At 38.8% G+C, this 26175-nt stretch overlaps 1 protein-coding gene across 2 annotated transcripts in view; it reads left to right on the top strand.

Annotated features, from left to right (window-relative positions):
• The window catches only part of BMPR2 (bone morphogenetic protein receptor type 2), a 108863-nt gene that overhangs the window by 48888 nt on the left and 33800 nt on the right, over window positions 1-26175 (top strand). For both annotated transcript variants that reach the window (XM_042041394.1, XM_042041395.1), the window contains exons 2-3: window positions 4620-4793; window positions 6072-6251. In XM_042041394.1, coding sequence (XP_041897328.1) covers window positions 4620-4793; window positions 6072-6251 — 354 coding nt within the window. The remainder of the gene's footprint in view (window positions 1-4619; window positions 4794-6071; window positions 6252-26175) is intronic.

The following is a 26175-nucleotide window of genomic DNA, read 5'->3' as shown; positions in this document are numbered from 1 at the left end:
GCCTATCTGTTGCTCCTAAAGTTGTCTGCAGTAGCAAGTTTTTCAGTGGTGTATGACATGTAGGCATTCAGTTGCCATTTATTTGTTTCAAAATCTCTCATGCTCTTTCATTAAAGGGTTAATTAGAAAAGATCTGAATGTCTAATGAGTTCTATGTGATGAACAAACAGAGTTTATTATGAAATTTGCCTTATAAAGGTAAATTCAGGGTTTTAAAGGATGACTTCAGCCATACAGCAGATGTCCTGTGAAACCTGTGCTGCCACTTACTTTGGTGCTAAGTCTTGGTTGGGTTTGTATGCTGGGGCATTTCATGTCTGGGCAGATACACTTCATAGCTTGATCTGTAAATGGCTTCTGCATTTTGCTGATTTGAGGATACACTGCTGGTGCATCCTGGGTCTGTGAAATCTCTAAGGCGTTGTACAGTGAACTGCTTATGGATCTGTAGTATCTGGTGAGCACACATGTCTGCAGGGACTTTGCCCTTCATGTTTCTAGCAGGTAGCAAATGAACTGGATATATCAAATAGAGCAGTTCAGGAGCCTTAATCTTCATAGGATAAGTTATTTATTTTAATTGCTCTTGTTGTTTAATGAAGATCTTAACATTAAGGTATTTCCTTGGGTTTGGATCTATATGAGCTGAAGACAAACAAGAGAATCCAGTAGTTGTAGTCTTACCCTATCATCTCGCCTGCCTTGGAGACGAAAAAGAGCAGGTAGCCCAGCTGAGAAATAATTTTTGTGTCCTGTTGCTGCACACTGAGTACTTGGAGACATGCAAGAATTGCAGAATCATTGAGGTTGAGAGGGACCTCTGAAGGTCATCTTGTCCAACTCCTTGCTGAGGCAAGGTCACCTAGAGCCAGCTGCCTGGGACCATATCCAGATGGTTTTTTAATATCTCCAAGCATGGAGAAGGAGCTTTGGAATTGCTTCCAGCTAAGCTGCTACAGAGAGTGTTAGTAGCTGCCCTCCAACGTTGCAGGTGCACAGCTCCCAAAGGACAGGGAGATTTGTTTCAGCTCTGAATGCTGAATGAACCCTGCATACCTGTTGGCTCCCATGATGACTGAAAACTGACAAACAATGTCATCCATGTGGAACATGTGTAAATCCAAATGAGCAATGGTATTTTACTTTGAAGAGTAAGATTTCTCTTGAAATAGGTCAACTTTTAAAGAGGCACTCCAGAACTTCTGTGTGTTTTTTGTAGTAGTATTTTGTAGTACTTCTTTTGGGCAAGTTTTAAGGCATATAGCATGTTCACCTAGGTAGAGACTTCTTTCAAGACCTGACCTAGAAGTACTCCAGTATTAAAAGCTTTTAAACCTGACTAGTTTCCACTGTCTGGAAGAAGGACATCCCAGAGCAGGAATGGACTGAAGTCATGTACAGTAACTGAAGCAGCTCATCTATTCCTTTGTTCTTCAAGATGGTTTCTGTACATCTGAATGCCCTACCCAATTTTCTTCGGCATTACAACTTCAACAATGAACATAAAGAGGCCATAGAGAAAAATAAAGTAGCTTTTGTTCCATGTCCCCTGTTTTCCAGATGTTCTGTGCCATCAGGGAAGGGGCAGGGGTCAGCAGAGTATTGCAGTGGGTACTGCTCCCACAGGGGCCGTGCTTCTCCAAGTTATAATCGAAGCAGGAATGTGCAGTGATCAGCATGAAAACTCTAGTTGTTGGATGAGTAAACTATTTTTTGTTGGAAAAGTTTCCCACTGAGATCATCTGACATTAAATTGTGTCAAGTTAACTTGTATTTTTATTACTTAGCAAGAAAATTGATAGACACTCAGGTTGCCAGTTCTGTGTGTTGTATTTTCTCATGCTTGCTCCGTCCTCCCCTCTGCAGGTATTCTTATAGGGCAGTACAATCTTTTTAAATCAGAAAAGCCTTTGGTATTTACTTTTATTTTCTGTAGTACACGTATGGTTGGACAGCATCTAGCATGACAGTTAACAACGTCTCTTTTTTCGAGTATCTTCTCATATTCTTATTCTTGATCTAAGAGTTTTATAGAAAGATTGAGAGACCTGAAAAATAAGCAATACAAACTGTCTGAGTCTGTGGAGCACAGACATGATACATACCGTTATGTTTTCTGAGTCCAAGGCAAACTGTAAAGGTTTTGGTTTGTTTTGGTCTTTTTTCTTCTTGTAATTAGTTCATAGGTTAAAAGATTTTTTTTTTTTTTTAACCTATTGAGGTATTATTAAAGTGGACTTTCCTGGAATTACTTTTCTTTTAATAAGGAAACCAGATTTGTGTGACTGTTCCATAAATTCTGTTGTTATAAATTTATTTTTCACAGTAAAGGCAAGTTATGAAAGGGCTTATCTTGCAGCAATTTGGTATTTTGTAAACAGCCACTTCTTGGATGGCCTTAGCCCCACTCACCTATCATATGCAACAGGTTTTAAAAGCTTTGTACTGTCCCTCAGAGCAGATACGTCCCATTTCACAAGGCTGTATACTTCTGTCCCGTTCTGTCTTGAAAACTGTAATTCTGTGATAGTTTTTTATTCTTTGAATTTTCAGAAAGTTAGTCAGATCCAGTTCCCTTATGGCAGTGGGGTCCTGTCCTTTCATACATTGTTTCTTGGCCAGTCCCATGTCATGGAGCAGAGACTGCAGGACAGATGCTTCACGCCTGGCATACTCAGCTGTTCTGAGAATAAAACTACAGCGCGCAACTGGCAAGTTCTGCTGGAGGCAGCATGTGCTGGCTGTTAATGTGTGACCTTTTTGTACTCAGTAACTTGACTAACTCTGCTCATGGAGATTTAAAAAAAAAAATGGATATGAAATATAGGCAACTAACTTTCTGAATATCAAGTAAGTCGCTGCTTCCTAATAAATGTATTTATCATTGCAAAACTGTAGTACCAGATGTAAAGTGTTAATAGTGCACTGACCAGAGTTCAGAGAGGTGGGTGAGCAGTACAGACTGCCAGCCCAGTTCTTGGAGAGTGTGGAGCTGTAAGTGATTGAATTACACTGGCTTAAGAAGTTCCTGTCTCCTTCACTGAGAGTTTTACCCCCACTGAGCCGACATGAAGCTCAACTGATCACACATGCCCTACCAGACCAGTAGAAAAATCAGCTAAGTTGTGCTATTTTAGTTACTGCTGCCACAGAATAAACTGGGAAACACTGACAGAATGCTGGCCTGAATAGTGCAGCAATTTATAGTTGTCTCAGCGTAAAAGAATTACAAATTTTGACTCCTTAAGGAATAGTAACACCCTTAAAAGTGAGACACATGTATCCAAGTCTCCCGGTTTTTCTTTTTCTTACCCAGTCACCCGCACTGGTGACACAGTGAAGCAATGTTTTTGCAGTAGGTCTGCCTTGCTAAAACATGGCTTCCTTGGGGCCAGTGCTGAAGAATGATCAAATAAATAAATCATCTGTGAGGAGATATTTTATACAGTACCTTTAATAATTTACAGTTACATATGCTTTAATTTTACTTTAAGTTCAAAATCTGTCTTTCCCAAAAGACCAATCTACTTCATCTTGCATGTTTTTGCTGCCAGTGCTTTGATGGGAGTTGAAGAACTGGATGAAATCTAGTTGTTGAAATATGTAGTACAAATTCTTACTGTGATTGGATATTTGCTGACTTGTACTTCTGAATAGTATCTAAGTGCACATCTAGCTTTCCATGCATTTTATAAAATCAGTACCAGAAGAATGAAAATATTCTAAATAGAGTCATTACAAATGTAGGATTTATTTGTCTTAAACTTGATGTCTTTCTGAAGAATTTGTTGTTTGACTGTTTTTACTCTTCCTAGAGAAAAGATGACAGAGGCAGTTAAAACATTAATGAGTTAGGGTACTACATTTTTGGAGTTTGGTGATGAAATAATTGTGTAAAAATCAGTATACTTTTTGTGGGTGGCTTTGGTTTTGTCTTAATGAAAAAAACCCACAAAAACTTTTTCAGGTAGTAAGGGAGTATTTTTGAACTCTTCTTGTACATTTTATGGTGTTCCTGCTGGGCATTTTGCAGGGAGACTTTATGTGCTGCATTGCTCCTGTTTACAGGCAGTGTTTCCCAGAGCTGCTGGTCAATAATATGAGTTTTACTCTGTTGTTAGTATTGTTGTGGTTGGTCATTAGTGTAGTCGTGTGAAAGAACTCAAACCGATCAGCTGCTGAGCAAAAAGCAGTAAGTAGCAGTGCAAAGGCTGAGTAACATTGAGAGAAAAAAGAGATAGGTCAATAGCAGAAAGTGGAAAAAACCCTCTGGATTTGGTAGGCACTGGGTTGGATGGCAATCTGAAAAAGATCATCTTGGTTTAGGATCTGGAAACAATTAAGTAGCACATGCGGTCATTGAAGAAAACTGCAAACAGTCGTGTAACTGAGGGTCGAGGACGAGCGATGCAGATGATGGCAGACTATGCAATGAAAGTTTTATTTTGCACCTTTGAACTTCAAACATTGGCACATGCACCTTCTGACATCTGCCAAGGTGTTTTTGCCCTCTGTGTGAAAGAAACGTCAGCATAGACCTCATTTTTATTTCTGGCTGTGGGAGCACAGTTTAAAGAATGTATCACTGACAAAAATTATTTTTCTTTCTTTGGCTAAAGCTACACAGAGTGAGGAGCGGCTGTGTGCATTTAAAGACCCATATCAGCAGGACCATGGAATCAGCGAGAGCCGAATCTCCCAGGAGAATGGCACAATTTTGTGCATGAAAGGTAGTACCTGCTATGGGCTTTGGGAAAAAACACGAGAAGGAGACATACATCTTGTAAAACAAGGTATGTAGCACTTTAGTTTTGTTTTGTAGTTCTGCTACTTACTTCACTTCTTTCTGATCTAGGCAGCTGATACAAAGCTGCACAGCTGCAAAACTAGACTTCTTGCACATTGTACAAATGCATAATTTTAAACTTCCCATTTAACAATTTTAAATGTGAACAGAAAGTTTGTTAGAAATTAATGACTTCTGAAAGAGACCAAAGACATCAATGCACAATTGAAAGGAAAAGCATTCAAATTTCTTGTTACTTAGGACATCCAGAGGAAGATGGCTTGAATTTCAGTATATGTATTGATGTAATGATAAATTTAACAGTAAGTGTCTTATTAAGTAAAAAGTGTATATTCCTATTGATTGGATGTTTGTTTACAAAGGAACTTGCAGCTATAGTTCACATATCAGTACTGTAATTCATTGCTGTTCTGTGGGGAGAGTTGAAGGTAGGAGAGGTGAAGGGCCTTGCTGTTTCTGGAGACATGTTTTGATTACCATTCTCAGGAACTCTGCTCTTTTTTACTTTGATGCAAGTTAATGTAGTATAAGGCTGAATGAAAATGCAGCTGGTATTTACAAACGGCCTGTGGAGTTGTAGTTCATGATTCCTGTTCGATCTGGCAATCTGCTGAAAGGAGCAGTCTGACTGCTCACCTCTGCCCCACTGCTGCCTCTTTCCCTTCCAGGTATTTGTGGATAAATGACATTTAACTGCTGTAGACCATACTTGGGAAGGAACAGTTGCTGCAGGGACAAAGGGCCTGGTATTAACCAGGCAATAAGTTGTGATCCTGTAGAAAAGTCCAGTGATGTTGACAATGAGGAAGGGCAGAATTTTGAAAATTATGCAAGAAGCATCAAACTATAGATGCAGTCTTGTGGCCTAAGGAAGTGACTCAGTCACAATTCATCTAGACTGTGGACTGGTATGGTCTGTGGTATCAGAGAGATGGGGAATGGCATACTTCCTCTGAGAAGGCTCAGGAATTCAGGTTTTATCATATTAAGGCAGCAGCTGGACACCTCTGATGTCGGCCTTCATCCCTGCCCACATTTTCTTCTCCTTGGCTATGGGGAGTTCTAAAAGAAGTTCTTCAGGTTTTGGTTTAAAAGGTGGTAGTAAAGTCAGACAAGCAAATTATGGTAACTGTTTTTACCCCACTCTGTAATGTTTAATTGGGTAATGTCTTGATTTCTGTAGGTGTGTTTATCCAGTCAGTAGAATTAATTTTATGCTTACTTTAAAAAAAAAAAAAAATCTGTAATTTGCTTCTTTTTACAGGTTGTTGGTCTCATATAGGAGACCCCCAGGAGTGTCACTTTGAAGAGTGTATAGTTACAACCACCCCTTCCTTGATTCAGAATGGAACATACCGCTTCTGCTGCTGTAGTACGGACTTGTGTAATGTCAACTTCACAGAAAACTTCCCACCTCCTGACCCTACTGATACAACACCTTACAGTAAGTCATCTCTGTCATTTCATGGTGTAAAGATTTTAGGGAAAGAGCCTTCTTTTGTGGTACTGTTAAATGTGAAATCTGTGACCTTTCTATTTTTATGTCACAGTGATGGGAAACAGAACAGAACTTTCCCTTATGAAGTTAGGAATATTCCACATTGCTCCACAAAGAACGAGCTAAATGCTTACAAGAGGACTATTTGTATAGGCAACTGCTGAATGCAGATTTCTGTTTTCCAAAATGGTCTCTAATCTTGTGTGTTTCGATATTTGGATGCCCAACTTCGTAAGCCTGGGGATGTATTCAGAAGAATTCATGACTTCTGTTGAAAACAGTCCAATGGTTTCATTAACACCATGGTACCTTTGGAAAGTCTGGCCTGTCTGTTCAGTCATGAATCACAGGTAGTTTTGAGTGGTAGAACCGGTCTTGTATCAGACTGCTGAGATTCTCTCCAACAGTCTCTGAAATCTGACTTCTTTCTTTTGCATATCTCTGGTAAGGGTTAACTCTGACATAATGTTCAAAGAGTACTGGTTTGAGCACTGTTAAGTTTCTGTTAAGTTATTTATTATAAAATCAACCTAGCATGTGGATCCAAATCAAGGGATCAGACCCCTTAATGTGTTATGACAGAAACAAGATTGTAACTATCAGGCATGCTGTTATGCTGTGTTCCAAAAATTAAGAGCCTGTAAAGAAGCTGAGTTAGTGGCTTAATCTAAACATTTGGATAGCCTTTTCTAAATATGAATTGTGAAAGGGAAGTTGAATAAAGTTAGGTATGTAAATGGAGGCACAACTGTTCTGTGTGTCAAGAGTTCTTCATCAATGGAAAGTATTTTGTGAAATGAAGATGTCTAATTGGATAGCATTTACAGCTGTAGAATGCAAAAAGAATAGTTTGCATTTAGGAATGACAGTATTTGAATCAGTTTGAAGATACTGATACTTTAATCACTGGTGCTTTCAAAAATGGCTGTAGGGTCTAGTATTTGTAAGGAAGTTTGATCAAAATGAGGGCTTGGCATGCTAAAAAACAGCAGTCTTTAACCTGGGAAGGGTGTACAATATGAATGGGTAGAGAAAGTTGGTGAAACATTGCTGCCTTTTGGTTGACAGTACTGTTTGTAAAACCAATGAACAATCACCATTTGGAATCAGTGTCTCAGCACTGTACAGTGCAGAACAGACTCTGCTTGACTTTGGTAAGAGTCATAAGGTTGGGCTCCCTAAATGTGACTGGAGTTAGTGTTGTGCAGGGAAATTAGACAGGAGGAAAAACAGGTGTAAAGATAATTCCTTGTTCCTTTCTGTCCCCCCAAAGCAGGAAGACCAGGCTCCTACAAAATGACTTGTGCTTGTTCTTCTCCAAGGATAAAAATTACAAGCTAAATTAATTCAGTTGCTGAGTGATAAAATCTTCAAATAATTTTAAATGAAATTTTTAATACTGAAAGATCTATCTTGACTTGCAAAGCAAGGGGGGGGTGTGTGGAATTAAATCTGTAACACAGTCCTTAATTCACCCAGCTGTAATTGAGTGCTGCAGCGTGCATTTCTACTGACTCAAACTGTTTTGTGTTACTGTGTCACCTTCCATTTTCATAATAGGCAAATTTGGCTTTAGGCATAAGCATAAGCAAAGTAGGTTGCTTCCAAGCACAGTTGTCTGTCTGCTTTGTCTGGGTTAAGAGATGGAGGTGTGGGCCATTCCAGCAGCAAGGATGGCCTCATTTGGCACTCGGGTGTTTTCTTTGTGAGCTTTACCATTGCTGCATCCGACAGAGATGGGGCTGCTCCTGCCTGTTTATCCAGCACACTGGTAGCACCGTGGAGGTACAGGATACTCAAGGAAGCTGGAGGGGTGAAAAAGCAGGGAGGCTGTAACACACAGACCCCTGCAATGTTACTGACCCCATTCCAAGTGGTGGAGTGTTCATGGTCTCTCAGCTTCTTCCAGAACCCATTTTGGTGATGTAAGATTATATTTTGGCACCTCAACATTAAGTACAGAATTCTTGCTTGGCAAAGTTGATTTTTATAGAATTGTTGGGAAGCTTTGTATTAGCTACTAGATACCTTTCTTGGGCACTCTTCCAGCCTTTCTGTTACAGTTGTCAGAATGCTGTAAGGGCATTAGTAGGGTTAGCTGCACAGCCTGTGGGAATCTGTGTTACCATACCTTTTAGATTATTAAACTGAACATATCACAGTTACATGGGAAATCTTCTGCAGAAGGTTATTTCATCTTTTTCACCTGTGAACTGTAAGAGCACTATTTTTCATCTAAATTTTTGATAAATAGTTCTTGAATGGCCCAGAGTAAGGTATGTGACCTCCTAGAACTGTGCTTATGATCCTGGAAATTTTGAAGTGAAGGTGACTAATGTACAATTATGTGAAGCTTGATGAATTCAGCCAACAATTAACTAAGTATTTGTAAAAGTTTTTCTTCTCATTTCCAGTATAAATACAGAATAAAAAGTTCCTGGAATGACAAGTAGAAATTCAACTCTAGTTGAATGGAATCTGAAGACCTTGCTGATGACCCTAATCAATTTAAAGCTTAATTTTTAAGGAAAATTGCAGTTATTCTTTTAAAGATGTTTCCTTGAAGCTATATTAAGGATCTGTAGAAACAGCAGAATACTGTTAGGCCCTTGAGCTAAATCCATCCAGAAAAATAATGGAGGAATAAAACAATTACTTTACACAATCTTTTGGTTGCAATTTTTCTGTGATACTTAACAGTGGTGTGTTGAAAGACGTAGCTAGACTATAAATGATTCAAGAAGACAAAAAGTAAGTTAAGATCTTAATACATGTTAGATATATCAAATTATCATTGTCATAACATATAGCAATTAGAAAAATTAAGTGTAATATTTAAGATAATGTCACTGTTGTTTTTAGAACGTCAAAACATTTGTCTCGCAACTATATCTGTGTAGAACAGAACAGCTTGCTTCTTTTTTTTTTTTTTTTTAATTCATATTTGATCAGGGTATAAATACATGTAATTCATCCTGTCTTGTAAAAAAACTTGTATAAAAATGAAAGATAAGATTGAGGACAAACAGGTTCTTGAAGCCTTAAATTTAATCCTTACTGCTTCTTAATGTGCAGCTGGTAATTTAAAACAATCATACATCTGAGTACTCATAATATTCATCTCTTCTATTTTAAAGATAATCCAGGCAGATTTGAGTAGCTGTTGGTTGATAATCCCTCCAGCTAGAATTTTGCAAATGCTGTAGGATGGGTTATAGTCTAGAACCCACAGTCTGGAGGTATTAAAAATGCAGAGATTAAGATAGCTGTTTCCTGATGCCAGGAGAAGTAGTGGTTGGAGAATGGTGTTTATTGCTGATCTCAAGATTTGCCTGCAGAGTTTGGAGCTACTCAAATGCAGAAGTTCAGAAACAACCACTCATCCTCAATCTTTAACTTGCACTTTTGAGGAAAGATATACTTTCTACTTCTGTGATAAATTGCTCATGGATAGATTCAGTATTCTTTCATCTTATATTTTCACAAAAAATTGACCAAAAATATTCCATCTTAACATCAGCCAGTATACTCATATACCCCTTAACCCAATCTAAAAAGGGCCAACTATGGCTTCCTGGGTCAGTGTTTTGAGATGTGTTCACTTCATTGGCTTTGTCAAATATTTAGTTTGAGACTTGCTAAATATCTGCATCTCGTGACTACAGAATGCTTCTTAAATTCTGAGGCTGTTTTGAAGACAAATTCATTAGGTCCTCAATCATTCATAATAGCCAGTTAAATAGAAATTAAGTAGCTAAAGACTTAAATGATCTCCCTTGTTGGTCATAGATATATTGCTGTAATGAAACATTCACGTTAAAATAACATCAAGATGAAAGAGCAATTTTTAATTATTTTTTTCCTCAAGGCTGCTTCCTGGCACTGCAAGTATTATAATGTAGCAGCAACCGAGTGTTAAGAATACATCACCTGTCATACAAAAATGTATTTGTGTAATACATGGAAAAAATCCCTGGCAGCAACAGTTGAGCAGTTACTGGTACATGTGGTTGATAATTATATAGGGTTTTCATTTCATAACAGCAAATTGTGGCTGCAATTTTTAGACGATTTAGGAAACTTTTGTTAAATAAGAGCACTGTGTTGTGGATATGAAGAGACAACCTCACACAGTGAAGGAAGTTACTCCAGAACGCTGGTAGACAAGCTTATCTTTCCAGTATAACATCCTTGCCTTTCTTTGCCAGCCTTCTTGCTATGTATATAAAATATGTATGTAAAAGTCTGTCTTGAAGTGCTCATGGAATTGTGTGGAAACTTTGACAAAAACTACCATTAAAAAAAAAAAAAAGTAATTACTAATGTATGTGACTGGGACAGGTTAGTTATGGTAGTAAAAAGACAGTTTTCATGTAACTGTTGTTTTTGAGAGGCAGCAGTTAGGCTCATGGAGCTGCGAGCATGTGGCCCAATCTAACTCCCACTGAAGCTGAATTAGATCATGTCAGACTAATTTTGGAAAGTTGCAACCCTGCTCACTCTCAGTTGTCTTGAACTGCTTTTTCCAGAGAGTAGCATCTGATATTAATTTATAATTGAAATGCATTTACTTCAGCTAAGTTTGTTGCTAATATTTAATCTGGTCTTTAATTTCTGATCTGCCTAATCTAAAAAATCACTCTGTAAATAAGATTTTTCCTTTATGTGCATTATTCCTTTTGTTTTCAGGTGATTTAGATGTAAAGGGGAAATTGCAAACCTTTGCAAGGTGGCAGATCTTGAGTTTTAAAAGATGAAGGTGGGACTAATCTACACAAGGAATAAGATAAGACTTGTACCCTTGAAATGACAGGGACTCAGGCACCTCTTCCTTTAGTGAAGAGACAAGGTATTCTATGTCATTAATGTACCTTAACTGTTATAAGGTGGGGGAATAGGTATTAAGACAGTAATTAAGGGCCTTAATATTTCTTGAAAAAAGAAGCTTACTTTGAGACAGTTAAGCATTTGATGCAAGAGGATGATACTGTGCCTCTGAGGAAGTTACTTTAGGGCGCTATAGAAAATGAAGTTGCTGAACTGCTGAAGGAGATAGAAGCAAATGTGCGTGGAGGTTTCTTAGCCTGTGTCTCTCTTAAAAGAGATTGTATGTGGTGCAGCTAATAGAGGGGAAAAATAAAAAGTAGGGCTTTTTAAAAACAATTCTTTAGTATACTGGCTTCATGATGAAATATTTGGATTTTTAGCCATATGTTGACAAATGTATTTTCATGAAACTTCAGTTGCCTTTCTTTCTGAAATTTAGTGCTTAGTGAGGGTTTTTTTGCTGTTTATTTGGTTACAGGAAATTAATTAACTTCTGAGGGGGCTGTGACACTGGGTCCACATTGCTACAAATGCGTAGTGATAAGGTTTGGAAACGTGAACTAATTAAGGCTATGTCTTGTGTTGCAACTGAGGGAGAACTGACGGTATTGTGGATTACTGTAGGGGAGAAGAAGTGAAAGTTATTGCAGGAAGCACAGTATTAAAGCAATTGCAATAGAAGGTTATTTAGAAATTCAAGTGAAAGTCTTAAGTTCTGTAGAATCAGTGGAATGCTTTGCAAGTCTCTCAAGATAACCAGTAATGCTTGTTGAGTAACTTCAGTTCAGTTTCCCATTAAAATTGAATCTATCAAAAGCAGAATCTCTTAAAGATTGTTGGTAGCAGCACTTACTGTTTTAACTTCTAAGACATCATAGTCTCCTGAGATTAAATTTGAATCTTTACTGAATTTAAAAGTAAAGCTTTGATGTGAAATTGGAGTCTTGCATATGAAATGTTAGCTGTGAAAGCAAAACCTCCTTAGGCAGAAAACTGTGTAAATTTTTTCTCTTACAGAAACATTTAATCAGGAAGATGAAATTGAAGTGTTTTACTTGCACTGACATTGAAATGTTTTGGAAATGTTTTTAAATTTCTGCTATGCACCAAACCCACAAAATACTGAAAACCATGTTAAAAGAGCAAACGTGTTTGTTTGAAAAAGCAGAGACATTTCAAATATTATTTTTACCAAAAAACCCCCAAAAACCAAACCCTCTTTTTTTTTTTTTTCCCCCCTTTTACGATTACATTCCTTATTGCTTTGTCAAACTCCTGTTGGACCACACTTGATAGGGAAGGTAACTGCAGGGATTAGTAGTGTGTTATGACCTGGAGGTCCAAGAGCAAGCATCTTTGCAAAGCTCTGTTTACAATATGCTGGAATCTAAAAAGGGGTTTTTTAGATGCAAGGTGGGACTTTTTTCTGTATCTTGATGTTGCAATATAGTGTGTTTGTGAAGTGCTAGAGCTATATTTGCACCTTGTTTCAGAGGGCTAAACATATTTTTCTTGAGTCCTTAGAGATTTCAATTCCTCAAGTAGCTGTGAGCATAACTTCTAGCTTACTCGTTTGATACAATTGTCTGATCTGCATTTTTGTCATCCTTGAAGTATCCTGCTTATTTCTTGTACTCCACAGTGACTATTTTATTCATATTTGAGATCTAAAATTAAGAAAGGAAACACAAATTTTGTGTAGCGTAATCGCTGGTTTTGCCACCATCAGTAATAGTGAAAACATGCATTTTAAGTTAACCAATAAGTGATTAAGTAAATAAGTGATTCACAGTCTTGTATCATGTGCAGTTCCTGAGGCACCAATTTGCATCTCAGCTGGAAATTACTTGCTTGCGTTTTATACACTTCTAAGAGTTTAAAGATCTGCAAATATCTCTGGGTAATACAAATATAGTAGAGATACTTTTTCCATTTACTGGGAATGCTGAGTACTGTCAGACTTTTATACTGTTGGATAATAAATTCAATGTCTTCATTAGCAGATATCTTTTGTGACAGTGTACGTTGGGGCTTTATTGTGAATGCCTTATAGACACAAGGTAAATGTAGATAAGGCTCCTCAGAATGGTACTGTTTCAGTACACATTAGTGGAAAGCTGGATTGTAAATAAAAAAGGTAGCAGATCAGGAATTGTTTTGCCTCGTCTCAAGGCAAAGTGGATAATAGACAAGGGTGCTGTAATTTTTATGTCTTTATTCACATGCTGCAATATGCAGTGTAATACATGCGTGCATGCAATATCATCATTCTAAACAAACCCTACACTGCTACTTAGCAACACAAATAATTTGAAAAATAGTAGGAGCTCTCTGGAAGGCAGATTGATGTATCAGTGCACTTTTGGGTGTCATTATAGACTGACAGGCTTTCTGATGGTGTAGTAGTAGTAATAGGCTTCAACAGCTATTCCTCAAAAATTCTAACGCTGGGTGCTGGAAATTTTAACATTTCAGTGGGAGTTAAGACTACACCACTGTGAAGGCATTTCTCCTTTAAAGACTTGTGGATTTTGTTTAGGTAACTCTCCTCAACAAAGAGTTCTGACTGAATTAGGCAAGATAGTGTACATTGAAGTCATTGCCAAGCGAAATGGAAACACTGTTTATGTTTTGTGGATGGTCTACTTGTCTATGTCCCTGTGCTTTTTCAAATGTTTATTTTCACGTTGGCTGTGTTGATCTCCTGCTTTCCCTGTCTTGTCATGCTAAAGGCTCCTTGCAGGGAGCCAGAATGGCAGAGAGGGCTGTGCACAGGCTGCTCCGTGGCTCCAGCTCCTGACAGAGGGCATTAGCTTCAAAATACTGCAGTTGTATCTCCCTGGGCAGCCTGGAGCTGCTGCGCTTGCTGAGAACACTGTTTCTCATAACCTGCTTTGTTCTGCCATGTTACCCACGGAGCATTCCTCAGGATTTTTAGCATGGCTCTGCTCTGGTCGTCTTGAACAATTTTGAAATGAATGGAGTTAAGATTAAAAGGAGCAAGAGCTTTGTGAAGTTTGGTTATAAAGCACTGCTAGGTGTTGCCAGCTACTGCTAATAAAGTCCCACCCCATGCCCAGTACAGTAATAGTCTTTGTCCTCAGACTACTGGCAGAGTAAGAGGCAGGCTTGGGACTGGAGCTGTTAAGTGCAAAAGGGAAGATCACTTACAAATATCGTGTCTGCTGTTTGCTGTTATTAGGCTCATCTGTGTAGAATAGTGTTTAGATCATGGAAAACCTTTCATGTCTTTTTCTTGCTCCTTAATTAGACATTTTCAGTAAGCCTCACTTGTTTCTGTCCTGCGTGCTAAGTTTGCTGACAGAAATATGATTCTATATCATGGTTTTGTCCAATGCATTTTGCCCCCATGATTTTGAAATGGATACAATTAATAAAGAAATATTTAGGTTCTTGGCATTTAACTTACCCTCAGATTAGCCTGTTAGCCCAGCTGCTTTGCAGTCTTACCTGAGCTGCAGCTGTAGCTCAGCGCAATGCCTCAGAGGAGACTGAAAGTCCAGACACACACTTAAAATATGTTGCCCCTTCAAAACTGGTCATTAGTCACATTTCCTTATTGAACCTTTTTTGATAGTTTTTTTCTTTATCTGAAAAATAATGTGATCTAGAAGACCCAATATGTTACATTGATTTCTGGCTCCTTTCCTTACGATATAGCATGCAGTGTATCTTCAGAGAGGGTGCTATCTGGAGGCAAAATGCTAATGACCTTTCAATCTGGCACAATCGTAGGAGCTTTAGGTAAATAAAGCGTTTGGTTTTTAACAGTGTGATGTTGTTTTTAAGGACACTTGAATTACTTCTAGACAGAAGAGCTGAAATTATGTAGGTTAGCTGCCAGGTGGCTCCTGCAGAGCAGGCTGTGAGTGGAGACAGCCACATTGCCCCCAAAACAGGGAGCACAGGCTGCAGGGCAGCACCATGCCGGCTTGGATCTGGCTTGCAGGTGCTGCAGCCAAAGCCTGACCTCGAGACTGTGCTTATCTTCGTATACATGCACTAAGTGACAACTATTTATGTGGTTTGATTTCTTTCACAACTGTGCTGTTGGAGCATCTTCTGTTGGGAATATAAAAAGGGTTAGGAGCTATACTTCATAGCAGCTATAGGTTCTCTCTTTCTCTTCATCCCTTCGTCGTATCAGACAAAATCTTTGCATGTGGATGGATATTGGGGATCAGTGTTTTAAATTAGTTTTCCTTACAAAGAAAGGCTTATGTCCTTCTTATGAAAAGAGTGAATGGCAAATTCAGGTGAGTGCCTCAAGTGTTTGGATTGTGAACTTGTGATTAACTCTGGAATTCTGAATGTGAAGTTTCGTAACTGGGCATCTAGCTCCTGACATATGTCGTCCTGGCTATAGATATCTCCATTATTTCTGGAGAACTGAGATGTCAGGGTTGTTTTGAAGTCACCTGAGGTGATCTTTTGGCTTTCTGGCTAACAGAACCCACGTGCTTGAAAAACAAAGAGTTCATAGAGCATCCAGGGGAGCCAATGCAACATTAAGTGCATTGCATTAGTGTGCTTCTGGTCGTGTTACCCCTGATAATACACCAACTGCAGGTTTTTTCAAAGCTGTAATTTTCAAGATGGAATAACTCCTATTGTTGCTGTCCAAATAGATGATGACAGTATATTCACTAAAATCTTGGTGAAGATTCCTGTGAATGTAATTTTACTTAAACAGGGATTCAAGTTGATGCCAAAAATCTGTTTACATTTCTGTTGGTTTTATAATGAAGAAAGCTTACTGTGGCTACTAGGGCAGACTAGGGTCTGGTGAGTTCCTGAAAAAGTTATAAGGAGACCTAAATGAACTATAAAAAATAGAGTTGCTTAATCCATAACTACTTCTGTATACCCATACTGAATATTTCTTTGTGTCTTTTTATTTTATCTTGGTATTTTGTGGTGTTACCTTTCTCAGTTATGTCGCAGTTTCTTCTTTCTGTGATAGGTTTGGGAATTTTCTTTCCTGACATATTGAATTAGCTGTTGTTGATGTATACCATTCACTATTATTATTTTTGCTGGTTTGTATTTAATAAATAAAATGAATGGTGAGGTGTTGCTATGGACACTAATACGTAAGCATTAGGCTAGGGACACCGAGTGTTTTGTCTATTTTTGTGTGAGACAGAGACTTTTTTCCTCTTGTTGCAATTCTCATTAGGACTGAATTTTGTGGTAGGAAATGTGATTTTTCATGTCAGCTGTTAGAGATGTGCAGATTTTTTGTTGTTGTTTTTTAGCTTCCATGTTTTCAACATTATAATAGGTATTGATCTTTCTAAAAACCAAACATCAGATTTGTGTAGGCAGTCCATACATTTCTTTCTCAGAAGTCCTCTTTTGTTTATCAGTGTTTTATTTTTGGGATACTAAGATGTTTTATTATGTAACACATTTGTTAATTTGGAAGAAATCAATATATGAATTAGCCTTAACATCTAACTTAGTGAGTTTTACCTTATTTCAGTTTATTTGTGTAGTATACTTCCATGCAGAATCAATTAATGGAAAAACATTTGCTGTATAGATATGTCTAGGAGGGAGAAGTTAGGAATTCAATCTTTAAGGGCAGGGAGTATACTGAAAGAGGGAATTGTGAAGATTTTTCTATTACCTTAGCCTTTTTTTTGAAATGTTCTTTAGCTTTTTTCTTTTATTTTGAAGTAGAAAGATCAATTTGTCATTTTCTGAGGGATCTGAGGAAGGACTTTTTCTAAGACATAGATACCAAGTTGCAGTGACATTGGAGTTTGTGATCCAGTTCTTTTGAATTCCTTTGAAGATTCCAGTGAGGTGGACTCAATGTTTAATCACTACAGTTTTATGCATTTATTTTAAAGATTGAGCCTACAAAATATTACATATATGTTTCTTGGCATTATTATTTCCTAGAAGTTTCTGAAGTACCTGTGAATGATATTATACTTTGACTTTGGCCTGGATTTTTGCCTTCCCTTTAGACTGGTGGCATGAGGCTCATTTAGAATCTGCTTTCAGGCCTGTAAGTATTTTCTGAGACTAGCAAAAAATTCCCTGCTTCAGACATTCATATTGACTTAAAACTATATATAGTTTGAGCAAGGGTGTAAGGTATCCTTGCATCCTGTGTAAAAACACTTCTCGCTTTCGTAATGCTAGAACGGGAAATACAAGTGTTGGAGCTGTAGCAGTGAAAGTGATTTTTTTCTCCCTGTGCCAAATAAAAATATTTTTCTTTATCTTATTTCTTTTTATCTTTGAGTTGTGGTTCAGTGCCCTGTCTATCAATTTGTTCACAAGCTGGATGTGGCTGTCTGAAGGAATACACTGCTGATATGTGCTCTGAACAGCTGAACCAACTATATGGAGCCACTGAGATAATTTTTACTTAGTTGTAGTTCTGTTTTCCTGTTAAAGCATTAACCTACTCTAAAAGTAGTGATGCATGTAGAAATAGAACTTTAAACCCTAATAAATTAGTGTTATAAAACAGAAGCACAGTTTTTGTGTATGTATTCCTTTCACCTGGGGGGTTTTACTCTTTAAAAAAACTAAAACCAAAACAACACACACGTAAAAACTTCAAAAAGAAGCAAAACCCAAATCCGCCCCCTGCCTCCCGATAGAAGAAACAGACAAAATAACCCCCAAGCATGGAGAAAATACCCACATTCACACCAGCATGAACTCCTGACAGGGTAGACATCCAAATTGCAGTGCATACAAATTGGTTATATTCTAACTGTGGTTCTGTTTTCCTCAGTTTCTGGTCTCTGAGGGTATAATTGCAGTGACTAAGGCAAAATGGATGATGCTGATTGAGCCACAGTGAATTGCACTGTGTTCTTCCTTTGAATGCAGGTCCAGACGCTGCTGTTCCGCAGTGCTATGGGAAAGCAGAGACAACTTGGTGAAAACATACTGCAAAATAAGGCCTGGAAAGCCAGAGAAATCAGTGACAGATGAACATTTAGAAAATATTTTAAATGGTTTTTGAGAAGTTTATGTAATGAGTCTGAAGAGTAAGTTGAGTTTCTCTGCCTTTATCAGCACCGTGAGCAGATCGATCCTGCACTTGTTACCTGCAGGTAAGGCTGGGCCATGCTCCCCCACCCATGGGTTTGGGTGAGCAGAGCACTGCTCACCCCTGCGTGAGACACTCCCAGCTGCAGAGCCATTCATAGCATCTCTGGAGCAAACTAAAACTGTGTGTGGGTGACATAAGTACAGACTGTAAACCAGGAGCATTACACATCTCTGAGTGTGGTGCCAGGTGCTCTGGGGCTGCTGTCCCCTGCCAGCACTGCTCAGAGGGCGCAGGGAGACCGAGCCAAGGGAGGTGTAGGCCAGCTTTGGAGGGTTAAATAGGAGACTTCTCTCTGGCACTAAGAGAACAGGTAGTGAGTAATAGTAGCGGGAGGGAGTGCATCAAGGAAAAGATTTGAAACTAATTTGAGATTTCAGTATATAGCTCAGATGTGCTTACATGACTTTTCCTTCTTTTTCTACAGTTAAATGTTGTTTTTGAGAAGGTTGGTTTGTTTGGGGTTGGGGGGCATTTTTCTTTGGTTTTTATGATTTTAATTAAAACTGAAAATGTCAAGCTCTGTTGTGGAGAGAAAGTTTTCATAATAGTCTTGGGGTGTTGAAGATGAAGACAATAATAATTAAATATTGCTAATGGGGGGAAAATTCATAAATTGCAAATCCTTGATTTTGCTAGATATTTCAGAATAGACCAAGTGAAATAAGGTACTAAAGATGTCAGTCTGAACAGGTTCTCCCAACTACTGAGCTTGATCCTACACTGAGCTGGTGCGTAATATTATAATCTGTACTCAGAGCAGGGAGTGGAGGTGAGCACAGTCCTACATTTAAGAAGAGTCTGGCTGTGTGGTCACTGTGCCATGATTGCTGTGGAACAGAAGTTTCCTGTTGTATAAGGGAGCACAGCACTAAGTATTTGATTAGCTGAGATCATATGTCACCTAAATGTTCATCAAGGACATGTTCATTTTATCCCTGCACACTTACATGTGAGTTTATGAGTGGGTTGGTAGGTGAGCATAAACGGGTACATTTAGAGTTTTTTCTAGTTTTTTCTACCTGTATCAGAATTGAAAGTACCACTTTTTAGGCATTTACAGTTTGTGCTTAGGCTGAACCTGATGAGTAGCCTAGCACATCTGATGCCAGAAGCATGACATGAATTTCTTCACTGCCTTAATGTCTTTGTAATCACTGTAATGGGTTGTATCTTATTCCCAAAAGTGCTATTGGCAAAATGCTGGCCTGTGTTACGATGGAGCCCTTGAAATGAGATTGGAAGGCAGGCTTTTCCATTCTTTCTAGGTGGTTATGGAATGAAACAGTTACCAGGTAGGTGCTATTAGCTGCAGTTTTTTCTGAGAAGCAAATATGTTCTTGCAAATGCCATCAGCTTCCACCTGTAATGGAGCTATGATTTGATTGTTTGATAGAAATGTCGTCAGGTACTTGACAACTTCTTGTATTTTTGCAGGGCTCCTGACAGACCTTTCCAGGAGTTGAAACCTTTCAGCAAATGGCAATTTAGAAAGAAAAATAGGAAATGTGTTGTGTAAGCATCATGGAGCTCATGGAACACTTGGATTTCCTTTTTTAAAGGATAGATTGGGAAACAGAACTCTTGTCTGAAACGATAATAGGACAATATCTGCCCAGAGGCATAACTGGTGTAATTACCTGTGAGTTGTTGGAAGGAATAAGCAAGGAAAACAAGCAAAAAAAACCCCAGCAACCAAACCATAGTTAAGGCTGAAAGCATGGAGTTGATTTGCAATTGTAAATCATCATTTTTGTCCTGGGTATGCATTTTCACTTTGATGAAGTTTATAGAGTTGCATATTCCTAAACCTAGACTAGTGATTGAGGGTATCTTGAATTTTGAGTGACCAAACAAGGCTGTATTAAAAGCGTCTTCATTGAAGTGTAGAAATGCTTTGATGGTGACCACTTGGGAGCCAGATAATAATTTGAAAACCTTGCCTGTGACTGCATGTATTTTCTGATGTGTTAAAGTGGGAACAGGACATTCAGAAAGGAGTCCATCTCAAGTTTAATTTTGGGTTTTTCATTTTGCAAAAAAAGATTTCTACTTGCTTAATGGGACTTGAGGTTTTTGCCTTTCACTTAGTAGGATTTCATGGTATGGTCAGGATTTGAGTAAATTAGATTGACAGAAGACTTCTTTATATTCATTTTTTTTTTAAAGGCTCCTTTTTCCATTCTAATTTCTACAGTATCTGTGTAAATAACTGTCGTATGAAGGTACCAGTTTTAGACTTAGTTTAATTGTACAACATCATTGAAACAGCTGAAAGCAATACTCAGGGCTGTGACCAGTTCAGGGATTGATTTAAGAAAGTTTTTATTACATGGAAAATATGTTTAAAGTAGAAGAGTTACAGAAGCCATATCATTCAATATGTAAGTTTTATTCAGTCTGTGAAATCTATCTAGCAATCATGCAGATTCCAACATCATTAGCAAGTAATTTCCATAGGATTATGAAATGTCTCCTCATGACCTATTCAGATTTGTGTTGAAATATTTATTCCTGGTTTGAAACAAGTTTGTTACTGTAGGGCAGACAGAACATGTTATACAAGTGAAGTCAGCTGTAACACGAATTGATAGCTTTGATGCCAGCCTTTGTACTTGATTGATGTATATTTATTTTGGCAGGGATGTTGCCTTAGATATGGTCCTTCCTCCCCTCCCATGGTCTCCCCGTTGGCTTCCGTAGCCCGCTCCCAGCTCAGCAGAGCCGTGGTTGTGCAGCACAGCTGCTGGGCACTGCTGGGCTGGAACAGCACCTGGGAGTAGGAGGCAAGGGATGCCTGAGCTAGCACTTGTGCTGCAAGAACTGAACATCAAACGATGTCTGTATTTCATCTGAAATCAAGTACTTAGATCTGTAGAAGGATTTTGCATAAGTGCAAACTAAGGATTACTATTTATCATTATTGCCTTTTTCATCTTCATGCTATTTTAAAGTAATCAGAATAACCTTTGAAGTTAGGGAAGGTACTGTTTTTTTCCCATTATATAACTAGCTAACATAAAGCACTAAGAGGCAAAGTAACCTACCTAAGATCAGGCTATTCTGTATCAGAGCCAGCAACACAATTTGAGTTTCTCTTTGTTTTATATTTCAAGTTCTGGAAATTTTTTCTTTCCTTTAGGAAAAGAAAATGCATTTACACATCTCTAACGTGCACTTGTGTGCCCTCATACAAGATGCAGTTTTCTGTTTGAAGAAGGTCACTCCAGCTGGTGTCTTGGAAACAGGAGCTGTGTGTCAGAGGAGACTGTTGATTTTGCTAGGGTCCCCGTGAGGTTAAAGCCTTTCTCTGCTCTGGGCTTCTCACTGTTTCAGCTCCTGCCCTGCCGAGTGCTGGCCCTGCCACTGCCTCTCCTCCTCACGGGCTTGTCTGTCCTTTTCTGTCTCACAGCCTTTTCTGTCCTTTATTTCCTTCTGCTTGAGGATGTCCCCAAATAGCTGTGTCTCATATCTGTGCCGTATCTTTGAGAGAGAGGTTCTTCCTGCCCGGAAACCATCTGAATGTCCATTTAAGAAAGGACAGTAGAGGGAAATAGCCCTTGCTAAGGCCTCTCAGCTGGGAAGGAGAGGCAGCTTTCAGCAGGAACCAGCTTCAGAGGTTCCAGAGGTTCAGCTGCTCCGCCGCCCTCCTCTGCTCACAGGCATGGACACAGGGGAGAGCAGTGTCCTCAGTGATGGCCTGTGCTGGATGGGACCAAGTGAGGAACAGGAGTGAGACTGAGGCATTGATGCAGACTGAATGAGAGTGCCTATGGTCCTGAAGAAGATAAGCAGAGATCTTCACTGTTCACTGCATTCCTCAGGCGCCCTGGAGCAAGATAGGAGGGGGATTTCTGTCTGGTCCCAACCTCCCACTTTCTGCTTATTGCTTACGTCCTCCTAATAACCATTTCATCTGGGAAATACCTGGTAAGACCAACCAGTACGATGTTTGAGCATAGAGAAACGTAATTATTATTGTTATCTTTAAATTACAGAAGACTTCTAAAATCTTTTTGAATATTTTCAAAAATATTGAATATATTCAAAAATATTGAATCTTTTTGAATATCCTAGAAAAAGGTTTTGCTAAGATTAGAAATTGTATGGCCATGTAGAGAAGATGATTGGAGAAAATAAGAGAGCAGGTAGGATTAATGGAAAAACGGGACATGTACATTCATGTTACTCTGTCCTTCTAAACCTTTGTAGCAAGAGCTAGAGCAGATGCATACCTTTTGGACTACTGCAGGCATTGTCTGAATTTGCATTAGCCAGACTAACACAGTCTTTGTGTGAATGTTTCTAAAATATCAGACAGGTTTAACTCACAACTCTGTAGCATAGGCCTTCAAATTTAAAATCACAAAACCTTTCATATACAAGAATGTATGCTATACTGAGTTGTACTAGAAGTATAGAAATATGTTCTTGAGTTAAAGAGAGTAGGAAAAGTTAAGTTTTAGTACTAAAATACTTCCTACACTTGAGGATTACACTTGAGGATTACAATATTAAGCTGATTTAGGGTATTACATCTGAAATACTAGGACATAAAACCAAAAATGTAATGAAAAGTTTTGTCAAAACTCATTCTCACCCTGTTTGTATTGATCTTGGGCTTATACTTGAAACAGATTGGTTGCCTAAAATTGTGCTATCATTCAGATTTCATTGCATGCTTAGGGAAATTATTTTGGAATAAACACCCAGTACAATTGTCCTTTAAATCAGTTCATTCTTCATTGCCTGTTGCTAAGGTTGACAAGAAAATAAAAAATATTCCTGGAAGTCAATGAGAGGTGTGCAGCTCTACTGACAGAACATGAGTGCTCTGTGTTCCTGACCAGGCAGGAGCAGCACCACATCTCTGTGCTGTGGCTGTGAACAGAGGCACCACCACTCCTCCAGGGTGTGCCCAGCAAGAACCTGCTGGGACAGGCCCAGACATCCCACACTGCTTGGGCTTGGCTCGTCTTCCCGTCAAGGAAATGGCTGGCAAGGGAGGAACGTGGGTTTCTGTAGGAGCAAGGGGAGCATGACTGATGGGTAGACAGCATTCCTGGGCTTCAGCACTCTTAAAGACATGAAAAATGCAGCGCATGGGATCAGAGCTGCCTTTTCTGAAGGATCTGGGGGGTTGGTTGTTTGCTCACCTGTATAAAACCAGGCATTTCAGTGTTTTGATGTCATTTTTTTGGGCTCTATTTTTAGTGCCTGGGAACATTACTGATACGAAATACGTAGCTATTGAGCTTGTTGGAGTTAAAATAACTTCAAATGTCTTTAAAGAGGCTTTCTGAAGTACTCTTTTTTTTCCATTGCAGCACATGTAGTTTTTGACCCAGTGCGTTATAGAGGCTGGAAGTGTGCCATTATGTTAAAGCTGGTGTTACCATTTGGTTTGATAAGCAGGAAGTCCTGTTGGTCCAAGATGAATATAAGGGGATAATGTAAATGTTGTTTTCAGCCTTTCTATTAAAATTTTTTTTTCTGACTTATATTTCAATATGGGAGATGTCCCCACTATGTTGTTAAGTGCTCAAATTAGCTTTCTCTTTAGCTTGAGGTAAGGCTGAGGTGTACTCAAAAACAGTTTGACTATAGAAGCAACATATTGCTTTAATCTCTCTAGTAATCAAATATTTATTGGTATATAGGGAACTTCAGAAAGAATAACCTAAATTTAGTTTTGTGTTTGGATTGCTATTTTTTTTACATACATCATGATTATAAGGTTCTATTCAGTAGTGTTAGAAATTATACTGAAGAGGCCTGAACTCCTGGAAGAAAAGGCAGAAAGAGAAGTTTTGTTGGGTTTTTATGAACTCATTAATTTCTTCTGCACACATGTGACAAGCTGCTAATTCACCTCTCTTATCTAGTCATCAAAGAAAGAGTAGTTAGGGATTTCATAACTCACTCTCCTGCCAAAGGTATTACTACTCATGCTTCATTTTTGAGTTTCATGTATCATTGCATCCCTCAGTATTCAAAATGAACAAAAACAGCCAATCTAAACCCCATAGCCTGGCTCCGGATTGGGTGCTTGGTGGCAGCCAGTACACTGGAGGAGGACAGAGGAAGGGAGGACTGTGGAAGGGATTCCATCTCTGGGACTGCCTGGCTGCAGGGGCAGCGAGGGACTCCTCCTCTTGGAGACAAAGCTCAAATCCAAATGGCTTTTTCCAGCAGCAGATTTTTGAAGAGAGATCTGCCCACTGAAACTCTGCCATCATGGATGACTGACTTCTAGCTGTAGCATGATTCCTCTGGAGCACATTATGTGAAATAAATTTTACAGCCCAAGCTGTTTGATGTTTTGAGGCATTCACTGAGGAGGCAGATGGGATCTGTGATGCATGATTGCCAGGTTTTGATGTTACTGCAAGTCTCATGAGAGGCTGATGCTTTCTGACAGTCCAGGTTCCACACAGTGATGCAATTATGTGAAAAATGCATTAAAATTTTAGCTCTCCTGATGTGGAGAAAAACATGAAAAGATGTGTCCTGAAGGGTGCCATATGACAATAAGTATATAAGATTTTGTATAAAAAGTTAAAGTCAGTCAAATGTGATGATGCTGAGTGCAAAGTGGAAACACATTGGTAACTCTTTAAATCTTTTCTTCAAATATTGGAATGATTGGAAACAAGTGCAAATTATCTGTTTCATCTAAGCCAATAGACCAGAAACCAGAGACTTGCTCTTAAGTCCAGGGAAAACATCCATTTTCAGTTATGAAAGAAAATTGCCCTAGGGCTATGGATTGGCAGGATTATTCTGCTAAAGAATGTTGCACCATCTCCCACAAAAAATACAGTTCCCATTGTGTTTTCCATCTGCGTGTGCACCGTGCTCAGTCCTCTTCCACAGAAATTATCTTCCTAACTTCATTGTGCCTTCAAGTGCCTCCAAAACTTTTATGTGAAAGAGTGGTTCCTTACCCTAACTTCAGTTTAAGAACTGAAGATGGACACGTTGATAACAGTTTGTAATCGTATTGCAAAATTTGGACATGGATCTTAATTTTATTAATAATTTGTCAAATGCTTACAGAAAAGATGCAACCTTACCTCTTATACATGGGTTCATAAAACAGAATTAGGGTAATAGTTGTTTTAAAACATGCACCTATAAAAGCTCAGGTCAGTACCAGAAGTTGTTAGGAAATGCTCTTTTTTCCTTTCATCCTTCTCAACTATACATAGATTTAATAGAAAATTGGGAACAGCTCCTGCTGGAGTTCACTCTAAATGTCTGTAGACCGTAATTTAAAGGTATTCCAACCCTGTAGATCCAATTTAACTAAAAATACAGGTTTAAATGCTTTTAATTAAATTTGTGTAGATGGGATTCTTGTTGTCATTATATGATAATCTGACCTATGTCCCTGGTATCTAAAAGGCTACTGTCCTGGGTTGCAGTGTATTCTATTACCATCCCCATCAGCTGTTGAAATCAGGTGGGGCAGTGTTTCCTTGCCTCCTCCCCCCAGACTATCTTTCTGTTAATTGCCCATCATTGTCCTGCCGCCTGACTCAGAGATAACTCCCTCCGGACTATCTTCTGTTAATGAGCCTAATCAACACTCTGCCTCATGACTCGTTACCCCATTGTGAGATGCTCCACCCAGAGGGAGGAACCAAGCATCCCATCGTGGATATAAGCTGAGGCTGAACACCAGAGACACTGGCTTCCCACTGGATTTCCAGAGGACAGGAGCTACACAGCCACCACTGGACTTCCTGAGGAAGAGCAAACTGTTTTACTACAGGATCACTGCTTCAGAGGGCTGCAGCCACCATTCTACCAGACTGCTACCACCACCCTGCCTAACAGGGTGTCAGGTTGTACCTTGACTCTGTCAGTTTGACAGTGTTTTTCTTTTACCTTTTTTTCCCTTTTTTCTTTAATTTCCATTAAATTGTTTTTCTGACT

This window comes from Corvus kubaryi, unplaced genomic scaffold (assembly GCF_017639235.1).
Source record: "Corvus kubaryi isolate FWS band 111438036 unplaced genomic scaffold, C.kubaryi_AGA036_p1.0 37396, whole genome shotgun sequence".
In the NCBI taxonomy this organism is placed as follows: Eukaryota; Metazoa; Chordata; class Aves; order Passeriformes; family Corvidae; genus Corvus; species Corvus kubaryi.
Note: the sequence above shows the minus strand (reverse complement) of the source record. Positions and strands in the feature narration are given on the sequence as shown.